Raw genomic sequence first — 16,687 nt, forward strand, 5'->3', positions numbered from 1 at the left:
CCACTTAGAGGATCCAGGTGGAAACATCATCCCACGAGGTTCCACGAGGGCTGTAGGGGTCTGAGCTGAGCCCCACGGTGCTGGCTGGGCACCCTCCGCCACGGCACAACCTCGCTCTGTGCTCCAGGCGAGCACTAATTAAGATCCAACACTCGTTTTCTGCTGCCCACGGGGGCAAAGTTGGGGCTGGAAGAAGCAGCGCAGCGTTTCAGACTTTTCCGGCACCACAAAGAACTCGCAAACAGAGGGAGCTCTTTCCGACGGCTCCAGTGACTGGGAAAAAATCTCTTGGTTTGACGCAAACGCCCCGTTTCCGTGTCCGCCCTGGCCTCTCGCAGCCCCGAAACGTGGCTGGGCTGCGCTGCACCCCCACCCAGCAGCTCTGCAGGAGGTTGGGGGGCTTCAAACACCCCATAGGAGCTGTGGGGAGGGCTCTGGGGGGGGGATTCGGGGCTGGGACCCCCGTGGGAAGGAAGGATGGAGGTGTTGGGTTGGCCATGGGTGATTCACCGCCGGCCGACGGAACCCTCAGGCCACCTCGCCCTGTGCCCCTGAGTCACCTTCCCCAGCCTCGTGGCAGGTTGTCACCATGCGTCACCAGCCCGTGAGCCCCTTCGCTGTGAAATCCTCCCCGGCTGAGGACGCCGACACCCGGGAACCCCAAAAACAACCCAGCCAAGAGCGATCTACGGTGACCCCAACGGCTCCATCCTCTGCCCCAAGGTACCTCCACCCCACTGGGCTCATTCCCACTCAGAGGATGCAGGTGGAATCATCATCCCACGAGGTTCCACGAGGGCTGTGGGCTTCTGGGACACAGTTTGGGGTGCGGAGGTGGCGCTGAGCGAGTCCCCCCTGCCTGCGCCTCCCCCCTGTTCTCTGTGTCTGGCTGCAGGGGGGAAGTACAGGCGGAAAGCGATGTGGTTTTGTTTCATCACCCGAATCTTCGAGTTTGCTTTGCAAAAACGCTGCTTGCTCCCCTCCCCAAAATTAACCCCCCACCCAGCTGGGGTTGCGCTGAGCATCCCCCCTGCTCCACAACCGTGGGGAGGGCGAGTGGGGCGCGGGTTTAATCTCCAGCGCAGCCAAAAAAAAAATCTACAAACCCCTCAATTCCAGCAATATTTGCACAAAGCCAGCGCTCCCCGGGGGCCGCCGCCCTCCCTCCCCGCCCCGGCACCGCCTTCCAGCAGCTGGGATGCCGGCGTCCCCCCGACCCTGGGGGAGGGGAGGAGAGGGGAGGGGAAGGAAAGCGAGGGGAGGGGAGGACCAGGCGGCAGAAGCTTGTGAGCCCGTTTCCTGCTCGCCCTCGCCCGGCTGCGAGCCGCCCCGCAGCCCCTCCTCGCTGCCGGGCTGTGCCTCAGTTTCCCCGCTCCGAGAGGTGAGTGAGGGGTGGGGATGGGAAGGGCATCCCTGGGGGTGGGGGGGTGGGGGGGTCAGGGCTCTGCTGCCCTTCCATGTCCCCCTCGCATCTCTATGTCCCCCCCTCATCCCTCTGCCCCCCCCTTCCCACTGGGATGCGGGGCAGCATCCCGCTGGTCCAGCCGAGAGCATCGCTCCGGGACCCGCCCTGCGCCAGCTGGGTATGGGGGTGAATTTTGGGGGGTCTGGGGGTCTGGAGCGCTCAGCCCCATCGTACCCGTGTCCTGCGAGTCCTCGCGATGCCGAGCAGGGATGCTTTGCCCTTGGCTGCTCCCTCTGTCCCGTCTTACCCCTCCTCCCTCGCTGCTTTTTCTCTCCAGCCCCCCCCAGGACAAAAGGAAAAGAGAGCACCCCCCCATCCCTCCCTTCCCAGTACCCCCAGTGCTCCCAGTACCGGGTGGGAAGAGCTTTGCGCAGCTTTCTTCCACCCCGTTCTGGCTCCTCCACCTTGTGCAGAGGGAAGGATGCTCCACGGGCCCCCGGGATCCAGCCCCAGCTCAGGGCTTTGCTCTCTGCTCCATCCCAGGGCCCAGGGACCAGATTCCCAGCCTGGGGTGGATGAACCCCCTGGCAAACTTGGTTAACCAAACCTAGGGTTCACCTTCTGTACCCCAAAACACACCTCCTGCCAGTTCCACCGGGACAGCTCAGTCTGGGGATAAAGGAGGAGCAGGGGGAGCTTCATTGCTCTCTCCAACTCCCTGAAAGGAGGTTGTGGAGAGGAGGGAGCTGGGCTCTTCTCCCAAGGGACAGGACGAGAGGGAATGGCCTCAAGCTCCACCAGGGGAGGTTCAGGCTGGACATTAGGAAAAAATCTTTCCCAGAAAGGGTCATTGGTCCCTGGCAGAGGCTGCCCAGGGAGGGGGTTGAGTCCCCTTCCCTGGAGGGGTTTAAGGGACGGGTGGATGAGGTGCTGAGGGACATGGGTTAGTGATTGATGGGAATGGTTGGACTTGATCCAGTGGGTCTCTTCCAACCTGGTGATTCTATGGAAAGGTTGCAGGATGTGCAGCCTGGTTCCGAGCAGACTTCCCCTCATGGGCTTCAAGAGGCAGCTCCCTCGCTGGGGCTGGTGCTGGGCAGGGGAGCAAAGCTGAGCAGCCAAAATCAAGAGGGCAGGTTTGCTTCCCCCTAGGGCGTTATCTCTGCCCAGCGCTCCCCGGGCTGTGGCTTGTGCATCCCCTGCGAAGGACAACACCAAAATGCCCCGGAGAATCACCTACTTCTGCTCCCAGCAGCTGGGACCCGCACCTCTGAGGGGATTTTGGCGTGTGCTTTCCAGGGGGGTGGTTCTGCACCCTCAAAAGGGAACCAGCTCCTCCACAACACCCCATCCCTGCAGCTGCCACCTTCTGTCCTCGCCCTTGTCCCCTCAGCTCCATGCTCGGGGCTCACCGAGCGGGAGCTTGACCGGGACGTGCCATGCACCCACATCCCCGGCTCAAACCAGAGGAGCAGCCCAGGATTTTTTTCCCTCCCTCCAAGGATTACAACCCAGCCAAATTAGGGCAAGTTTCCATGGGGTCGGCCAAGGCGTTTCGTGCCTGGGAACTTTCTCCTGAGCACAGTAACGCTGGGAAGAGCAGGATTTTTGACCATGAGAAGTCCTCCATCCTGCCCACTGGCCGCGGGGCCATCCCTGAAGTTGCTGGAAGGACTTTCCTAGGTTCCAGCCCCACTCAGCAGCCTATCCCGGGGGGCTCCAAGCTGAATCCCAAACCCAGAGAGCATCCTCTTCCACGCGAGGAGCCGGTGCAGCGGTGAGACAAGAGCCTCAGCTGGAAGGGGATCAGCTGCTGCTGGAAACATTCCCGGCTTTCATTAGCTCCGTATGGAGCTGTGTCCTTCCCCACCCCATCGCCACGTGCCTGGGGGACGCGTGAGCTCTCCAGCACCCCCAAAGTGGCTCCCCAGAGCTGCTTCTCCCCATGCAAGGGGGACCCTGAGCTGCGAGGTGGGATGGGGGATGCTCCAGCGATGCTCCACACGCGCCGCTCCCAGGTGATGCCCTCGCAGGCTGCACCAGAGCCAGCGTGAGCTGAGTCAGGGCTGGCTGCATCCCCTCCAACCTCCTCCCTCCGGCTCCGAGGAGCAGTTTGAAAGGAAGAAATGCAAAAAGGCCTTCACAAGGAGAGCGGAGCCGCAGGCAGGCTGGATCAGGGCCGTGCCCTCCTTTGCTGGCAGGGGCTTTTGTGGGCTAAAAGCTGTTTATTTGCATCAAACCTGCAGGAACTACGTACCCTTGGGGGTTTCTGTCCCCGCTTGCAATTGTTGAGGGGGTTCCAGCGTGCCAAGGGGGACGTGGCGTGCCTGCACGAGCATCGTTTCCGTAGGAAACTTGCTGTAACACAAGGCTTGTTGTTCTGCCTCCTCCGAGCCTCCCTGCCAAAGCATCAGGGCTGGAAAGCTGTCCTGGGCAGCGCGCTCCCCTCGGCACTGTGTCCAGTGCAAAACGAGGCCTTGAGATGTATTTTTTTTGGAGCCAGGGGCTGGTGATGCTGGAGTGGGTGCTCCCAGCTCCCCATCACCCTGCAGCGTGGTGGCCTCGGCAGGCGCCAGGGCAGTAACGTGAGCTCTCAGGGGAAAAACCATCGTGTTCTGGCAACACGGGGCACTGGAGCCCGGCCAGCACGGCTTCCCGGGCAGCTTCCCACAGGAGGATGGTTGCCTAGGGGCACAGAATGCCTGAGCTCTACCCTGAGGTTTGCAGCGCTGCCTCAGTTTCCCCAGGCTCCTCATTCTGTCCCACTGGCAGGGTGACAGGAGCAGGAATCCCTGGGTCTCACAGCGCTGCAACAAATAAATTAGAATCATAGAATAACCAGGTTGGAAGAGACCCACCGGATCATCGAGTCCAACCGTTCCTATCAAACACTAAACCATGCCCCTTATAAATAAATCAGTTGTGTCCTCTCTCCTCGTGCTGCCACTTTGGGGACTGGTGGGTGGCTGCTCCTGCTCCATCCTGGCTGGATGCTTTATCCTTGTGTCTGACCAGGAAGGAAGAGGTTAAAACCCCGGGATTTCCTGGTGCTGGGGAGGGAAGGTGACCTGTGGAAGCACTTTGCCTCCTCCCCAGCTCCAGCTGGCCTTGCAAAGCACCTTGGAAGCCGCTGGAGCAAGACCAGACTTGGAATCCAGCTAGAATTTAGGCTTTCTTATCCAAATTTAAGCCCAGGCTTAAGCACCTCCTTTTCACTGAGGGCACCTTGGCTGGGATGCAGCATCCTTCCCCCTCCAGCATCCCGCGGCGGGTCCCTTGGGGTGGCACCACGCGCCCGCTGGTAACAGCAAGCAGCGAGAGGTCAAAGAGCGATGGTTCAAAGGTAGGAGCGCTCCGGTTTCCTGAACCTTTCCAGCAGTTCCTCCTTGGCTGCTTTGCTGGGCTGGAGGAGACTTTCCCAACCCCAGGTGGAAGGTGGCACGGGATGGTGCTGGTGGGCTTGTCAGGAGCAAGAGGTGGGATGCAAGGACAGCTGGTCCCCCAGAAGATGCCAGGGAAGGGGGATTCAGAGTGCCCCGTGGGGGGATGTGCTGCACGCTGCCTCCCCCCAGGTTCCTTGGCGTGACGGGGCCGTTCGTACAGCAGTTTGGGTTTTTTTGCTCTCCCCACTGGTGCTTCCTCTGAGCTAATCGGCTTCCGCCCTGCGCTGGGGGTGGCAGAGGCCGAGGTGGGGGAAAAGTCACCCTGCTCCAGTTACAGAAGCCGAACTGGTGGGATGGATCCAATCCTGCTTCCTCCTGTCCTAGCGCTGGCTCCTGCTGGATTTTGGGGTGGCTGCAGCTTGTCCCCGTGGCCGAGGGTCCCCTCCTCTGGTGAGGCTGAGGGGGAAGAGGAAGGAAGCGATGTCTTTGCTCCAAACCACCTCGCTGCTGCAGGTACCCGGCCGTATGGAGGAAGCCGCTTGCTGCCACCGCAGCCCTCGCCGTCCCCTCCCGTGACGTCAGGGTGACACCGTGGCTCGCTGGGTGCAGCACCCGGGGGAGGCTCCGCCGGCTGCCGACGGAAAAGGCCCTGATCTTGGTGGCATCGTCACCCAACCTCATGCCAAAGGTCTGCGATCTGATGGGTTTGAGGATGGGGAGGGGGGTCCCGGAGGGTTCCGCACTTCGCTTATCTCCGCCCACCCTCGCCAGGGATGAGTTTGCCAGCGGACGAGGCGGGCAACTCGGCGCATGCCGTCTTCGAGAGGTTCCTGCGTGCCGGAGAGTGCCGAGAGGTGCTGGGCTGCTTCGGGGAGCTGTGCGGGCAGCTGGGGCTGCGGGGCAGCGGGCTGCAGCTCTACCACAGCCTCAAGGCTGCCCTCAACTACTGGAGCGCCAAGGCTCTGTGGAGCAAGCTGGATAAGAAAGCTGGGCACAAGGATTATGAGCAGGGCACAGCCTGTGCCAGCACCAAGGTACTGAGGGCGCGGGGTCTGTCCTTGCTCAGCATCCTTGTTCCTGGGGTGCGAGCATCCCTCGCGGCACCTGGTCCCCACCTCAGGAGGATGCAGGACGGGCCTGGTGGGAGGTTGATGGGGTTTAATGGGATGGGGTGTTAATTAGCGCCGTGCTCCTCCCCATGGCATGATGCCACGTTGGTGCCACCCACCCAGTGGCATCTTTCCTCCTCCTGGCTGCTCCTCACTGGGCGTTGGAAAGGGGCTGGGGGACCCTATTTCTGTTCCCCCCATCGCAGAGCTGATGGCTTTTGCGGGTGCCCCGTCATGTCCCCAGGAGATCAAACCTCACGATCCCGGTTTTGAGCCAGTTGGCAGTGAAATCTCCCGCTCCCTGGGCTGCAGCAGGCAGGAGATGTGCCTGCCTTATCTCACTAAGCGCTTTCCTCGCTGCTGTTGCCCCGTGCAGAGGCAAAGCTCGAGCAGCCAGAGAGTTAGGGGGACCCCAGAGACCCCCCCAGCTTTACAGGGAGAAGCAGAGCTTGGAAAAGGGATGGGGGAAACAAGGAGGGCCAGATCCTGACCTGGGGAAGGTGGGGAGATGCTGCCTGAGATGATGCTGAGCTCCCTAGGCGCCTCCCCTCTCCCCAACCCTCTGGTTTTGGGGTGTCCCCTTGGCAGTGCCTGGTGGTGGGGGCCGGTCCCTGCGGGCTGCGGGCAGCTATCGAGCTGGCGCTGCTGGGCGCCCGCGTGGTGCTGCTGGAGAAGCGAGATTCCTTCTCTCGCAACAACGTCCTGCACCTCTGGCCCTTCACCATCCACGACCTGCGGGCGCTGGGCGCCAAGAAGTTCTACGGGCGCTTCTGCACCGGCACGCTGGACCACATCAGTGAGTTTTTTTGGAGGGGGAACAAGCTGGCGGGGCGCCTCGAGGTCTTGGGGTGCAGCCCTGAGTGGCCCCTTCTCCCTTCCCAGGTATCCGGCAGCTCCAGCTGATCCTGCTGAAGGTGGCTTTGCTGCTGGGGGTGGAGGTGCACATCAACGTGCAGTTCAAGGGCTTGGTCCCACCTGCAGGCAAGGCAGGTGGACAGGGTAAGGTGTCGCTGCGGGGTGGGTGGCATCCCTGGGGACAAGGACGGGGCTGCGGGGGGCTGCTCGGAGCCCCCCAGCCCCCCGCTAGCCCAGGACATGCCTTTCTGAGGGGAGGATGAGAGGCAATGCTCAACCCCCCACCACCTTCCCCAGAGCAGATCCCAGCTGAGACCCAGCACGCTCGTGACCGTCCCTCTCCCCGCAGGCGGCTGGCGAGCGGTGCTGCAGCCTGGCTCCTCTCCTCTCAGCCGCTACGAGTTCGACGTCCTCATCTCAGCTGGTGGCGGCAAATTTGTCCCTGAAGGTGACACCACTGGATCCCTGAAGCCCTGAGACCGGTAAGGGAGGGATGAGGAGGGGCTCACGCTTCTCCCGTCCCGCAGGGTTCAAACGGAAGGAGACGCGGGGGAAGCTGGCGATCGGCATCACCACCAACTTCATCAACCGCCACAGCCGGGCCGAGGTGGAGGTGGCTGAGATCAGCGGCGTGGCCCGAATCTACAACCAGAAGTTCTTCCAAAACCTCTACAACAAAACGGGTTGGTGGTCCTGGCCCTGCCACGGAGGGGGCCAGGGGTCCCTGTCCCCTCCTGGTGCAGCTGGAGGCTCAGCACTGGGATGTCCCCGGTGTGATGGGATGCATGTTCCTGGTGTGGTGGGATGTGTGTCCCCCAAATCATAGAATCACCAGGTTGGAAAAGAGCCATCAGGTCATCAAGTCCAACCATTCCCATCAATCACTAAACCATGTCCCTCAGCGCCTCGTCCACCCGTCCCTTAAACCCCTCCAGGGAAGGGGACTCAACCCCCTCCCTGGGCAGCCTCTGCCAGTGCCCAGTGACCTTTTCTGTGAAACATTTATTCCTGATGTCCAGCCTGAACCTCCCCTGGCAGAGCTTGAGGCCATTCCCTCTCGTCCTGTCCCCTGTCACTTGGGAGAAGAGCCCAGCTCCCTCCTCTCCACAACCTCCTTTCAGGGAGTTGGAGAGAGCGATGAGGTCTCCCCTCAGCCTCCTCTTCTCCAGGCTAAACACCCCCAGCTCTCTCAGCCGTTCCTCTTCAGGCCTGTAAATGACAAATGTCCTTACAAATGTCCCAATTGTCCCCATTGCAGGGGACATTTGGTGGGTAAGCCCAGTGTGGGGGCTCCCCGTGGCCCTGGTTCTGCCCCGTGGCTCAGCTCAGCCCCTTCCCCATCACCAGGCATCGACCTGGAGAACATCGTCTACTACAAGGATGACACTCACTATTTCGTCATGACGGCCAAGAAGCAGAGCCTGCTCCAGAAAGGAGTCATCCTCGAGGTGAGGAGGGCAGAATCTGGCCCCGGGAACTCAGAGCGATGGGCAGCGGAAAGCCTGGAGGGTGGGATGCAGATTGTGGGGGCTGGTGTGTGCACCCCTGGGATGGTGGGGGCTTGGGCAGCTGTTGCCAGTGCCAAGTGAAAAGTCCTTTTTGGGGGGCGTGGGGGTAATCACCACCTCCTGCATCCCGACTGGCTTCATCCCATCCCCATTCCTGCAGGACAAAGCAGACATCGAGAGCCTCCTGTCCCCAGAGAACGTGAACCGAGCTGCCCTTCTCAGCTATGCCAAAGAAGCTGCCAACTTCTCCACCAACTACCGCCTGCCCGAGCTGGAGTTTGCGCTCAATCACCGGGACCTGCCGGACGTCGACATGTTCGACTTCACCTGCATGACGCGCTCGGAGAACGCGGCGCTGGTGCGGGAGCACAACGGGGTCCGGCTGCTCCTCGGGCTGGTGGGCGACTGCTTGGTGGAGGTGAGGGTCCCGCTTGCGGCAACACCGTGTGCCTCAGTTTCCCCTCTCCTTGCAAGATCATAGAATCATAGAATCACCAGGTTGGAAAAGACCCATCAGATCATCGAGTCCAACCATTCCCATCAATCACTAAACCATGTCCCTCAGCACCTCATCCACCCATCCCTTAAACCCCTCCAGGGAAGGGGACTCAACCCCCTCCCTGGGCAGCCTCTGCCAATGCCCAATCACCCTTTCCGTGAAACATTTTTTCCTGATGTCCAGCCTGAACCTCCCCTGGTGGGGCTTGAGGCCATTCCCTCTCGTCCTGTCCCCTGTCCCTTGGGAGAAGAGCCCAGCTCCCTCCTCTCCACAACCTCCTCTCAGGGAGTTGGAGAGAGCAATGAGGTCTCCCCTCAGCCTCCTCTTCTCCAGGCTAAACACCCCCAGCTCTCAGCCGTTCCTCATCAGGCCTGTTCTCCAGCCCCCTCCGCAGCTTTGGTTGCAATAATTTAATTTGGTTGTAATAAACTCTCCCTTCCTGAGCGCTTCTCGCCCCAGCTGCCCAGTGCACCCCATCCCTGGGGAGTGAGGCTCCCCAGATCCTGGGAGCAGGATGCTTTGCTGTGGTTTTCCCCCTTCCCCGGCGCTGCTGGAGATGTGGGGTGGGTTCAGGGTGGAGGAGCAGCGCAGCTTCTCCCCAGACGCAGCCGTACCGGCTCGAGAGGAAGCAACCTGTCCTCTCCCTGCGCGTCCCGCTGTCGCTCCCCCTTTCATCCCCAGCCAAGCCTGGCAGCTCCCAGCCTCCTCCCAGCTGCCCCGACCGGCCGCGCGGCTCCAGCCCTTCCTCACTTTGCCTTTCCCTTTGCAGCCCTTCTGGCCGCTGGGCACTGGCGTGGCCAGGGGCTTCCTCGCCGCCTTTGATGCCGCGTGGATGGTGCGGCGGTGGGCGGCAGGGACGCCGCCGCTGGAGGTGTTGGCCGAGAGGTGAGAGTCCTTTATTCATTGGGCTGGTCCTGGACCGGGCAAGGATGGTGGCGTTGAGCCCAACCCTGCCCCTCGCCCCCAGGGAGAGCATCTACCAGCACCTCTCGCAGACCTCCCCGGACAACACCAACAAGAATATCAGCCAGTACAGCATCGACCCGGCCACACGCTACCCCAACATCAACCTGCAGGCTATCAAAGCCAACCAGGTACAGAATCGTAGAATCATAGAATCACCAGGTTGGAAAAGACCCACTGCATCATCAAGTCCAACCATTCCCATCAATCACTAAACCATGTCCCTCAGCACCTCGTTCACCTGTCCCTTAAACCCCTCCAGGGAAGGGGACTCAACCCCCTCCCTGGGTAGCCTCTGCCAGTGCCCAATGACCCTCTCCATGAAATATTTTTTCCTTATGTCGAGCCTGAACCTCCCCTGGTGGAGCTTGAGGCCATTCCCTCTCGTCCTGTCCCCTGTCCCTTGGGAGAAGAGCCCAGCTCCCTCCTCTCCACAACCTCCTTTTAGGGAGTTGGAGAGAGCAATGAGGTCTCCCCTCAGCCTCCTCTTCTCCAGGCTAAACACCCCCAGCTCTCTCAGCCGTTCCTCATCAGGCCTGTTCTCCAGCCCCCTCACCAGCTTTGTTGCTCTTCTCTGGACTCGCTCCAGAGCCTCAACATCCTTCTTGTGGTGAGGGGCCAGAACTGAACACAGGATTCGAGGTTTGGTCTCCCCAGTGCCGAGTCCAGAGGGAGAAGAACCTCCCTGGCCCTGCTGGCCACGCCGTGTCTGATCCAAGCCAAGATGCCCTTGGCCTTCTTGGCCACCTGGGCCCCTGCTGGCTCATGGTCAGTCGCTGTCAACCAACACCCCCAGGTCCTTCTCCTCCAGGCACTTTCCAGCCAGACTTCTCCTAGTCTGGAGCTGCTCAGGGTTGTTGTGCCCCAAGTGCAGGACCCGGCATTTGGCCTTGTTAGACCTCCTGCTGTTGGTCTCAGCCCATGGATCCAGCCTGTTCAGCTCAGCCCAGCTCCTGCCAGGGTGCAGCCATCCAGCCCAGCCTCCCCGGTGCTCAGGGTGACACCAATCTGCACTGTCCCCTGTCCCCAAAGGGTGCGAGGCTGAAGCTGTTGGTCCCCAGGCTATTTAATGCATTGCCTGTCGCTGATGGTTTGAGGATGGGATTGTTTGAGTGTCCCCCTTGCTGGGGTCACCTCCCTGTGCTGGCTCGGCATGTGGTGACCTGTTACTCCTGTGTCCTCATTGGCAGGTCCGAGACCTCTACCTCATGGGCGTGGTGGAGATGGACCACAAGAGGAAGAGCGACCACCGGCTCAGCACCGGTAAGGACAGTCCACCAGGACCTCCCATTCCTCCCAGCATCCCATGCCAGAGCGGCTCCTGCCCTGATTTTCCTCCCCATCCTTGTTTCCTTGAGCCCTGGCTGGTGTCCAGCCGGCCGCCGTGCTCCTCCCAGCACTGGCTGCGTTTCCATCCTGGTGGCACCACTGGTTTCCGTTCCCTTCGCCCACGGCCCCCGTGGGGGTGCAGCCCCCCTAGCTCTCTTCAAGCTGCTCCTCACCTTGATGGGACCATGAAATATCGATGGGTGCTTTATCAACCCATTCATCGAGCCTTGAGAGGCGGCTGCGTGGTGGTGGTGGGGTCTCATATAACTCCCGTGGGGCTCTTTCTCCTCTAAAAACACCGATGCTGGAAGTGGGGAGCAGCCTGGGGGTGTCCCCTGCCTCTTTGGGATGGGGACACGTGTGCTGCCTCCCCAGCAGTCTCTGGAGATGCCTACGAGGAGCTGCTGAGCTGGTGTCAGGCCAGCACGGCCGGGTACCGCGGCGTGGCGGTGACCGACTTCACCACCTCGTGGACCAGCGGCTTGGCCCTCTGCGCCCTCGTCCACCGCTTCCGCCCCGACCTGCTGTGAGTACCTGCGACCCCCTCGGGACCCTCCAAACCTGCAGAGCCCACCCTCACAGCACCCCCTCCGTCTCTCCACAGTGACTTTGACTCCGTGGACCCCCAGGATCCCATCCAGACCCACCAGATGATGCTGGACGTGGCAGAGCAGGAGCTGGGCATCCAGCCGGTGCTCTCCAGTGCCGAGATGGCCACCATGGCAGAGCCCGACCGCCTGGGGCTCATCACCTACCTCAGCCAGTTTTATGAAGCTTTCAAGACTTCTCCAGGTGCAAGAAGTTTTTCGAAGGGGAGGTTGTCCCACTCGAAGCCCCACCGGGGCTGGCTGGATGACCCTGAGCATCCCCCTCCTCCATCCCCTTCCCCATAACATGGGGATTTAGAGCCTTACCAACCCTGAGGTTGGTCCTGAGGTTGTAGGGTGGGTCTTACCAACATGATTGTCTCCCCTCTGTGCAGAGGTGAAGGAGGTCAACAAGAAGCCGCTGTCTCCCCGGAGCACGCGAGGAGCCATCCTCTTCCTCAGCAAGCTACAGAAGAGCCGGAATTTGACACACAAGCGTGCCCAGGTGCGTATCCCCTAACCCAGACCCTCCTGACACCCCAAAACCATGTCTCCTCCCCACCCTAGCCACTCCCTTTGGCTTTGCAGGACAGCGCGCAGAAGGATGCTGAGGCCAAGAGGAGCCGCAGGGATGCAGAGGTGGGTCTGCCCCGCACACCTCGAGGAATGCTCTGTGGGGTGCAGCCAGCGCCGGGGCAGAGAGGGGCGCTGATCCCACCCCCTCCTTGGCTTGCTTGTAGCTGGAACAAGGGCTGGATGGAGACACCCTGGACAATTCCCATGAGCCGCCACAAACCGCCGTGATGGATGTAGGGCAGGTTGGTCCTCGTGTCACCTCCACGTGGGTGGGCGCTTGGGGGGCACCGACAGCTCGTGGGGCTGAGCCAAGAGCGGGGACCAGGGCTGCGCTACCTCCTCGATGGACCCAGGGCAGGTTGGTCCTTGTTGTCACCTCCACGATGGATGCAGGGCAGGTTGGTCCTTGTTGTCACCTCCACGTGAGGGTCCAGCTCTGGGTTGGGTGGGCACTTGGGGGGCACCGACAGCTCGTGGAGCTGAGCCATGAGCTGGGGCCAGGGCTGCGCTACCTCCTCGATGGACGTAGGGCAGGTTGGTCCTCATTGTCACCTCCACGATGGACCCAGGGCAGTTGGTCCTTGTGTCACTTCCACGTGGGTGGGCGCTTGGGGACACCAGCAGCTCGTGGACACCAGCAGCTCATGGAGCTGAGCCAAGGGCTGGGACCAGGGCTGCACAACTGCCACCATGGACCAAGAGAAGACTGGTGGTCCTCGTGTCACCTCTGTGTTGGGGTCCAGCTCGGTGGGGATGGGCACCTGAGGGGCCTGAACGGCTGATGGAGCTGAGCCAAGGGCTGGGACCAGGGCTGTGCAAGCGAACGCCCACAGGCTCCCAGCTCCTCCCTGCCTGTTTCCTGACCCAACTGGTTTTCCGGAGCCAAGACTTGCTGTTTCCATGCTGGTGCCAACAAACCCGTCCCGAGCACCCAGACCCACTGCTGCAAGAGGAGAACCCCCCCCCTGAACCTCCTGGGCTGCCACCAAAGCCCCCCGGGCAGGGTGGGGGCCAGCAGCCCGGTGCCACCCCAGCCTGTCCTCTCCTCTCCAGCCACCAGCCCGCGGGGAGAGCAGCGACGCCTGCTACTTCTGCAGCCGCCGTGTCTACATCTTGGAGCGAGCCAGCGCCGAAGGACGTTTCTTCCACCGCGGCTGCTTCCAGTGCCAGCGCTGCGGGGCCACCCTGCGCCTGGGTGACTACGCCTTCGACGAGGAGGACGGTGAGGAGGGTTTTGGGGAGAGGGGATGCTCGAGGCAAGGCTTCTCCACCTTGCAGGTCATCGTATTTATGGGTTTGGACACCCCTCTAGGTCATTTTTACTGCTCGCTTCACTACCCCAGTCCTCCTGGCATGGACCAACCTCAGGATGAGCTCCCGGCACAGCCCCATGGGGTAAGGCTCTAAATCCCCGTGTTATGGGGAAGGGGATGGAGGAGGGGGATGCTCAGGCACAGCTCTGCCCTAGGATGTCGCCACCTGCTCGCCCTCGGATGCTGGAAGCCCATGTGTGTCCCCCAAGGAGAGGCCACCCAGTCCCCTGCAGCCCCCACCAGCAGCCCCAGAGCCAGAGGAAGAACCTGGTGCTGCTGAGATGGAGGAGCAGGAGCTGCCGGCACAGCCCAGGGGGTATGCGAGGGTGGAGGAAGGTCCTGGAGCACAGCCCCAGGCAGTGGCAGAGGAGGGAGAGGAGAGCGGAGGCAGGAAGAAGATCCTCCTCACGCCGCTGGAGAAGCTCAAGCTGTCCACGCTGAACCTCACCAGCGAAGCAGAGTCCGAGCCACCGCCAAAGCCGGCTCGTCTGCGGCTCCAAGCAGCGCCCGAGGTCCTCCCTGCCCAGGATGTCTGGGAGGAGGAGGAGGAAGAGGAGGAAATGGCTGTGGAAGGTAGGTGGCTGCCAGCTGGAGTCTCTGGCTGAGCAGGATGGTGGGTCCCTCCTGTATATGCCACACGCCTCTCGGGCTGCTCAGTATCCATCCCCGTGCTCATGAAGCACTCATTTGAAAAGTCACTTTTCTTGGGGCAGCTTTGGAGGAGAGTGACAGTGAAGAAGAAGAGGAGGAGGAGGAGGAAGACGCAGACCTTGGCATCATGGCAGAGGCGGTGAGTGCTTTCCCCTTCCAGCCAGGGCGGTGGCTGGGGCTCTTGCCAGCATCTCCTCTCACCAAGGCATCACTCTGGCTCTGCGGTTGCTGCTGGGGCAGGAGGTGCCCAGCACACAGGGACTCACCCTGTGCCACTGTCACTTCACAGTTCCTGAACGTGGGAGAAGAGGAGAAATACCCAACCTGGAAGCGCACACTGACCCGCCGGGCCAGGGAAGCCCAGATGAAGCGGTTCTGCAAAGCCCAGGTAGCCCCACAGGGGAAAGCCACATCCCCAGCCCTGTCCCCCGTCCCTCTGTCCCCTGTCCACTCCATTCAGCTGCCAGTGGCCACGTGCCAGGAGGTGCTGGCTCACAGGCGAGTGCTGCCCTTCCCTCGCAGGCCATCCAGAGGCGGCTGGAGGAGATCGAGGTGACCTTCCGGGAGCTGGAGCAGCAGGGCATCAAGCTGGAGAAGTTACTCCGGGATGAGGAGGGTGAGGCCAAAGCACTGTGATACCCACCACGTCCGGAGGGGTCTGTGCCCTGCTCATGTCCCTCTGCTGCCCCACAGGCAACCCGGCCAACCAGAAGACGCAGTGGATGAACCAGCTGCTCTACCTGGTCCAGAAGAAAAACAGCCTGATGTCTGAGGAGTCGGACCTCATGATCGCGTAAGGCTTGGGGGGACGCTCCCCGGTCAGCGTGGGGCCTCGGCTCACCCCAGCCCTCGAAGCCCAGCACCTAAACTCCTTCTTCCCTCCTGGCAGGGTGCAGGAGCTGAAGCTGGAGGAGCAGCAGTGGCAGCTCGACCAGAAGCTGCGATGCTACATGAACAAGGAGGGTGAGTGCCAGCACATGGCAGGGGGGATGATCCCAGTGCACCGAGGGGGGTGCGGAACCAGGGTTGTGCTCCTCCCAGTCCTGCTCCAGCCCCTTTGCTCCCACAGAATCCCTGAAGACACCTGAGGATCGTGCAGCCGAGCAGGAGATCCTGGTGCAACTGCTGGAGGTGGTGAACAAGCGCAACGTCCTCATCCACATCCAGGAGGAGAAGCGGCTCAGCGAGCTGCAGGCTTGATCCGCACGGCCCCAGGACCCACCAGTTCCTCCCAGTGGGGGGGACAACAAGCATTCCCCCCATCACCACCCAGCATCACTCTGAGCTGCCTCTGAAGGTGGTGATGCCCGAGCTGCCCATGGGCCATGGTGAATCCAGCTCCCTGCTTGCCAAAGCCTGTTGTGGAGGGGCTGGACCCGCTGGTGGACGCCCGCGTGGGTAGACACGGAGGAGCACCCCAGCTTTGGGCTGCAGAGAGGGCATCCCCACGCTTGGCTGGATTGCCTTTGCCTTGTGCTTGCTTGAGAAGAGTGGACTAAGAAATACGAGGGCTGTGGTAGCTCTGCCTGGGGTTTGTGGAAGGAGGAAGCCCCGCAGGGAAGTCTCACCCGGTGCAGGAGATCCCACAACCACCCCTTCCTTGAGGGGACGCTGTTTGGAGGCTTGGCTGGGGCATCAAAAGTTTTTTATCCAGCAGAGCCCCTTGTGCTCAAGGTGCATCGCTGGCTGCCTCAGGACAGGTTCCCAGTGAGAGAGGTGGCTCATCGCTCCCCAGGCACCGAGGATGTGACTGCAGCCACCACAGGCAGGTTACAGTGGAGATGCCAGATGTGGAAGGGAAGCAGCAGAAGTAGCCCCTGGAAGGCACCCCAGGACATCCTTCCCATCTTAACCCAGGATGTCCAGCCTAGCTTGGAACATTCATCTCAGCTGGGGACATCCACCTCAGCTGGGGACATCCACCTTGATCCAGGATGTCCATCCCAGCCCAGGACATCTATCCTAGCTGGGGACATTCCATCTTAATCCAGACCCTCCATCCCAGCCTGGTACATCCACCCAAGACATCTACTGCAGCCTGGAACACGCATCCCACTGAGGACATCCATCCTAAACCAGGACATCCATCCCAGCCTGGGATGTCCACCTCTTCCAGGACCATCCATCCCAGCAGGGACATCTGGCTCTACAAGACGAGTCAGCCAGAGACAGACTGGGCTGATCTCTTGGGTGTCACATCCATGTTGTCCCCAGCCACATCAGGAAACCAGGGTCAGAAACCTCCCTGTGAGATCCCAGAGCTGCGGAAGGAGCAGCTCCCTGAGGGGATTGTGTCACTGTGTGACACCGAGGACAAGGGACACTGGAGTCCTCCTTACCCCTTTTGAGGTTTCTCCTGCTTGGCAATGCCCAACTGGCCTTTGGACAGATCTCCAACCTTTCTGGGGTTCCTGGTTGTTGGGGGTGGCCTCCCACCTTTTGTTTGTACCAACCGGGCTGTCCTGCTGCAACCCTCCTCCCCCTTGGAATAAAGCTTCCTCGACCCAGC

General features: G+C 61.4%; 1 protein-coding gene across 2 annotated transcripts; it reads left to right on the forward strand.

Moving 5' to 3' along the window:
• Nucleotides 1–609: 609 nt before the first annotated feature.
• MICAL1 (microtubule associated monooxygenase, calponin and LIM domain containing 1) lies at nucleotides 610–16,687 on the forward strand. Of its 2 annotated transcripts, none has more exons than XM_069875949.1 (26): nucleotides 610–723; nucleotides 5,302–5,476; nucleotides 5,560–5,822; nucleotides 6,486–6,693; nucleotides 6,780–6,896; nucleotides 7,102–7,200; nucleotides 7,280–7,435; nucleotides 8,100–8,200; nucleotides 8,421–8,678; nucleotides 9,529–9,644; nucleotides 9,727–9,853; nucleotides 10,913–10,985; nucleotides 11,427–11,577; nucleotides 11,656–11,843; nucleotides 12,034–12,143; nucleotides 12,227–12,277; nucleotides 12,379–12,456; nucleotides 13,268–13,436; nucleotides 13,527–13,609; nucleotides 13,683–14,100; nucleotides 14,241–14,317; nucleotides 14,468–14,566; nucleotides 14,701–14,794; nucleotides 14,872–14,971; nucleotides 15,068–15,141; nucleotides 15,248–16,687. In XM_069875949.1, the coding sequence occupies exons 3-26, from the start codon at nucleotides 5,562–5,564 to the stop codon at nucleotides 15,376–15,378; spliced, it is 3,339 nt and encodes a 1,112-aa protein (XP_069732050.1). In that variant the 5' UTR covers nucleotides 610–723; nucleotides 5,302–5,476; nucleotides 5,560–5,561; the 3' UTR covers nucleotides 15,379–16,687. The 2 variants fall into 2 exon arrangements, with proteins under 2 accessions (XP_069732050.1, XP_069732051.1); XM_069875950.1 differs by having other exon boundaries at nucleotides 11,430–11,577.

The sequence above is a fragment of the Phaenicophaeus curvirostris genome, chromosome 24 (assembly GCF_032191515.1).
Source record: "Phaenicophaeus curvirostris isolate KB17595 chromosome 24, BPBGC_Pcur_1.0, whole genome shotgun sequence".
NCBI classification, from domain to species: Eukaryota; Metazoa; Chordata; class Aves; order Cuculiformes; family Cuculidae; genus Phaenicophaeus; species Phaenicophaeus curvirostris.

Bases quoted from the DNA above. Each gene is read 5' to 3' on its own strand.
- MICAL1 (XM_069875949.1), top strand. From the start codon at position 5,562: ATGAGTTTGCCAGCGGACGAGGCGGGCAACTCGGCGCATGCCGTCTTC. The intron at 6,694-6,779 runs GTGAGTTTTTTT...CTCCCTTCCCAG, and splicing joins CGGCACGCTGGACCACATCA to GTATCCGGCAGCTCCAGCTG. The intron at 11,578-11,655 runs GTGAGTACCTGC...GTCTCTCCACAG, and splicing joins CGCTTCCGCCCCGACCTGCT to TGACTTTGACTCCGTGGACC.